The 4,196-nt window shown below is 45.4% G+C and overlaps 1 protein-coding gene across 1 annotated transcript; it reads right to left on the reverse strand.

Annotated features, from left to right (window-relative positions):
* Nucleotides 1–845: 845 nt before the first annotated feature.
* On the reverse strand, nucleotides 846–1,118 carry LOC112392640 (molybdopterin synthase sulfur carrier subunit-like). The gene has a single exon (XM_024734422.1). The coding sequence runs from the start codon at nucleotides 1,116–1,118 to the stop codon at nucleotides 846–848; it is 273 nt and encodes a 90-aa protein (XP_024590190.1).
* Nucleotides 1,119–4,196: the final 3,078 nt, after the last annotated feature.

The following is a 4,196-nucleotide window of genomic DNA, read 5'->3' on the forward strand; positions in this document are numbered from 1 at the left end:
ATGATATCACTGAGCATAGGGGTAGGGGGTTGGGGGCAGCCTCTGAGACAGTCACTGAGGAGGGGCCACACCTCAGTGTAAGTCAAGTTACAGTTAGAACTTAGTCATAGAATAATATGTCTAACACAGGCATCTTTCCTTACATTTACATTATTCTTCCCTTTTTTCCCTAAAGCCTTTCTTTCCTCTATAAGCCCTCATCCTAAGCACTCATTTATTTTGCTTTTTTTTCTCTCTTTTGTTCCACTGGTGTAACATAAAAGATTATGTTCAGTAAACTATCTTCTGGAGAATAAAAATCAAAACATGATCAAGGATAAGAATTTACCAAGTTTAAATTTTAGGACTTTAAAAACCTAAGTGGTTTAATCATCTGTTGCCCCAAAGCATTCTGTTTCTTTTCCAAGATGATGATGATTCTTCATACATTTCCTTTTTCCATATGGGTGTCTTGGCTTTTAAAGTATCAATGGCATAGCTCACAGCTTCAAGGGATGCAGCCCTATGGGCTGAGGACACAGCATAATGATTGCTTCTGACACTGGAACTAAGCCAAGACGATGGAACACTGCTACGTGTTTGGCCATTTCTGCCTAATGTCACTACAAATTTTTCTGACTTCATTTTCTGCCATTGGTAGATATGCTTCATATTCTAAGCTAATGACTTTTTTCCCTTCGAAGTTATTCCTTGAAGTTCCTACAAATAGGGATATTGCACCACAGAGTGGAGAAATCACTAGCTGTGAGACTTCATCTACTGAAAGTTTCTCAGATGTGAATTTTATTATACCTTTAGATTTCGCTTCGAATTCATTTATGTCTTTCTCAGGTGGCTCCAAAGCACTATCCTCCACTAACGGGGGTGGGGGGGATAATGGCAATTTTGTCTCCTGATTGAAGCAGGAGGAGCTGATCTCCAAGCTCGACATATTCTTGAGGAACAGCAAATATCACCTGATTTCTGACATCAGTCAATCCAGAATGTTGCGTTTCTATCTCATTCCACAGCTGCAATGCTTTTATTTCTTGTGGCACAGAAATGGTCTCCAAACGAATTCCTGTTATTTCAGCACTTTTTGCAAAATACAACACTTCCACCTGGCACTGTGGCACCATCCTGCCAGGGAACCCTAGCCCAGTATCCCTGAATTCTTTATATATTTGGGGTATTAACTCTTTAACAGATACATAGTTTGCAAATATTTTCTCCCATTCCATAGGCTGCCTTTTCATTTTGTTGATTGTTTCCTTTGCTGTGCAGAAACTTATTAGTCTGATGTAGTCTCATTTGTTATTTTTGTTTTTGTTGCCTGTGCTTTTGGAGATAAAATAGATTTTAAGCAAAAAGTTTACAAGAGACAAAGAAGGACAATATATGTTGATAAAAATTTAATCCATCAATAAGTGTTAAATTAGGTAACAACTATAAACATATATACACCTGAAAATAGAGTCCCAAAATATATGAAGCAAAAATGGATAGACTTGAGGGGAGAAAGAGACAATTCTACAGTAATAGTTGGAGACTAGTTGTATTTGGAATATCATTCTTCTCCAACTAGTTCAGGCAATTCAAGTTTGAAGAAAGAGAGTTAATTGCAGAGCAATGAGTCACCATGGCTTTCAGAGACAGGATGAGTGGGGAATAAAGGCAAATTCAGAATAAGTGGATGGATGTTGCAGCACACCTCTGAAGTTGAGAGCATGACAGTTCAACTGGTGTACAATCACGAGCTTGAAAACAAATTGCTATATTCACATCACTGGTAGCGGCCACGGGGAATAGCACCTCATCCATAGCAGCTTGGGGACTGACTGGAATTTCTTTGGCTGGTAGCTGCTCTCATTTTGGAAGGGCCTCTGGTCCCCGTGTGAGATTCCTCCGCCCCTTTCTGAATACCTACTGTGTGCTGGGCACTGGTAGGGTACCGGGGACATGAAATGAATCAGATAAGGAATGAAGTACTGACACATGCCACAGCATGGATGAATTTCAAAAAACATTATGCTAAGTGAAAGAAGCCAGACACAAAAGACCACATATCATCTGATTCCATTTACATGAAAGGTCCAGGAAAAGCAAATCCATAGAAACAGAAGGCAGATTAGTGGTTGCCTGGGGCTGGGGATGGGAATGGGGAGTGATGGGCATGAGGGAAATTAGGGGGATGATGGAAATGTTCTCAAACTGGACTATGGTGGAGGTTGTGCAGCTCTGTAAATTTATGTTATAAATCATTGATTGAATTGTACACTTAAAATAGTGAATTTAATGGTGTATAAATTATACTTCAGTTAAGTTTAAAATAAATCATGAGGTCCCTGTGTCTTCTTCTGGAATGTGGACCTTCCTCAGGAAGAGGAACTTGCAGGACACATGTTGGACACATTGGGGTGGAGCCAGCATGTATGGGACACAGTGCTAGGTACTTGCGAGGAGGAGGGGGAAGGGCAGGGAGATGTGTGCTTCACCCATTTTCACTTTGGGAAACACATGCTGCACATGCTGTACATTTTATTCCTCCCCCCAAAGCAAAAGATTCATGCCTAGCCCAGGAGAGGACCACCAGGACCCTGCCAGTGTCTGCAGTGATTGGTCTGTGCTATCCTGGTATTGTTTTTGGTTTTTTTGCGGTACGCGGGCCTCTCACTGTTGTGGCCTCTCCCGTTGCAGAGCACAGGCTCCGGACGCGCAGGCTCAGTAGCCATGGCTTACGGGCCCAGCCGCTCCAAAGCATGCGGGATCCTCCCGGACCGGGGCACGAACCCGCGCCCCCTGCATCGGCAGGCGGACCCCCAACCACTGTGCAGCCAGGGAAGCCCCCTGGTGTTTTTTTGATAGTCAGCCACTGGTGGGAATTTCAGCCCACCCCAGCCAGTCTCAGAACATGGAGGCCTAGAAGGGGAAAGGGCTGTGACCCTGGTTCAGACAGCAACTGGGTGGATTTAAACCCAGGTCTCCAGCACCCCATGCTCCTGCTTCTTCCCAACAGGTCTCTCTGGGCTCCTGCATAGCAGGCTCTTTAGGACAAGGCTGGGAGGACCTGGGCTGACTCAGAGGCATGGTGTTTCTCTTCTGAGATGGTGGAAATCTGGGCTTGAGGTCAAGCTCTGACACTGGGGGAAAGAAATCATGTTCTTTCTCTTGGGGATCAAGGGTCTGTGTTTGCACAATGGGGGCGCGAGATGAGGTGAGCTCTCCTGAGCACTGATCTCTTCTGAATAAAAGCCTTACTCTAGGGAGCTTGGTAGTTCCAACCTGCCTAGGAGCCTGGAACATCCCAACCTCTGGGCCAGCCCTTGGAGGTGAGTCACAGGAAAGAAGATAATTCCATTATGGAAGGGGGCCACCCACTGGGGCTTTATTATCCAACATAATAGTAAAGTAATTGCCTCCATTTATCCAGTGCCTAGTATGAACCAGACACTGCGGTAGGTGCTTCCCTGGCTTTATCCCACTTAATCCTCAAAGTAGCAGGCAAAAGGTAAGTGGTATTATTTGTATTTTACGAAAGAGGAAACTGAGGCTTAGAGAGGTGAGGCAACCTAGTATGCATTCCCTACCCACATCTGCCTCTCGAAATCTTACTCATGGCTCTAGCGAGACCCAACCCTGGTGCCGTAGCTCTCCTTGGAGCCACCTCAATGCCTCTGCTGTATCTGTCTCCCATGGCACTTAGGCTGTGGACTGTGGTTCTCTGAACTTGTGTCAGTTGCCCCATGAAGCTGGGAGCTCCTGGAGGGCAGGAAGCTGGCCCAACTGGCCTCTGCCTTCCCAGACTCTGGCCAGGCCTTCTGGGAATGTGGGTTGGATTGCCTCCCAATATGCAAATTGGGTCAAGACTCACAGATAACAATAGGAAGGAAGATGACAAGGTCAGGCATGGTGAAAGGAAGTTGTAATCCTCATATCCACCCTATGAAGTAGGAATAATGATTCCCATTAAAAAACAATGAGGAAATCACCCAGGAGAGCCTGAGTTAGTTTACTGAGGTCACACTGCCAGCAAGTGGAGGAACTAGATTCAAGCCCTGGCCTGTCTGATTCCAAAGCCCATGTTTTGGGACTTCCCTGGTGGTCCAGTGGGCAAGACTCCACGCTCCAAATGCAGGGGGCTCGGGTTCAATCCCTGGTCGGGGAACTAGATCCCACATGCATGCCGCAACTGAGCCCACATGCTGCAACTAAAGATC

The sequence above is a fragment of the Neophocaena asiaeorientalis genome, unplaced genomic scaffold (assembly GCF_003031525.2).
Source record: "Neophocaena asiaeorientalis asiaeorientalis breed wild unplaced genomic scaffold, Neophocaena_asiaeorientalis_V1.1 scaffold192, whole genome shotgun sequence".
Classification (NCBI taxonomy): domain Eukaryota; kingdom Metazoa; phylum Chordata; class Mammalia; order Artiodactyla; family Phocoenidae; genus Neophocaena; species Neophocaena asiaeorientalis.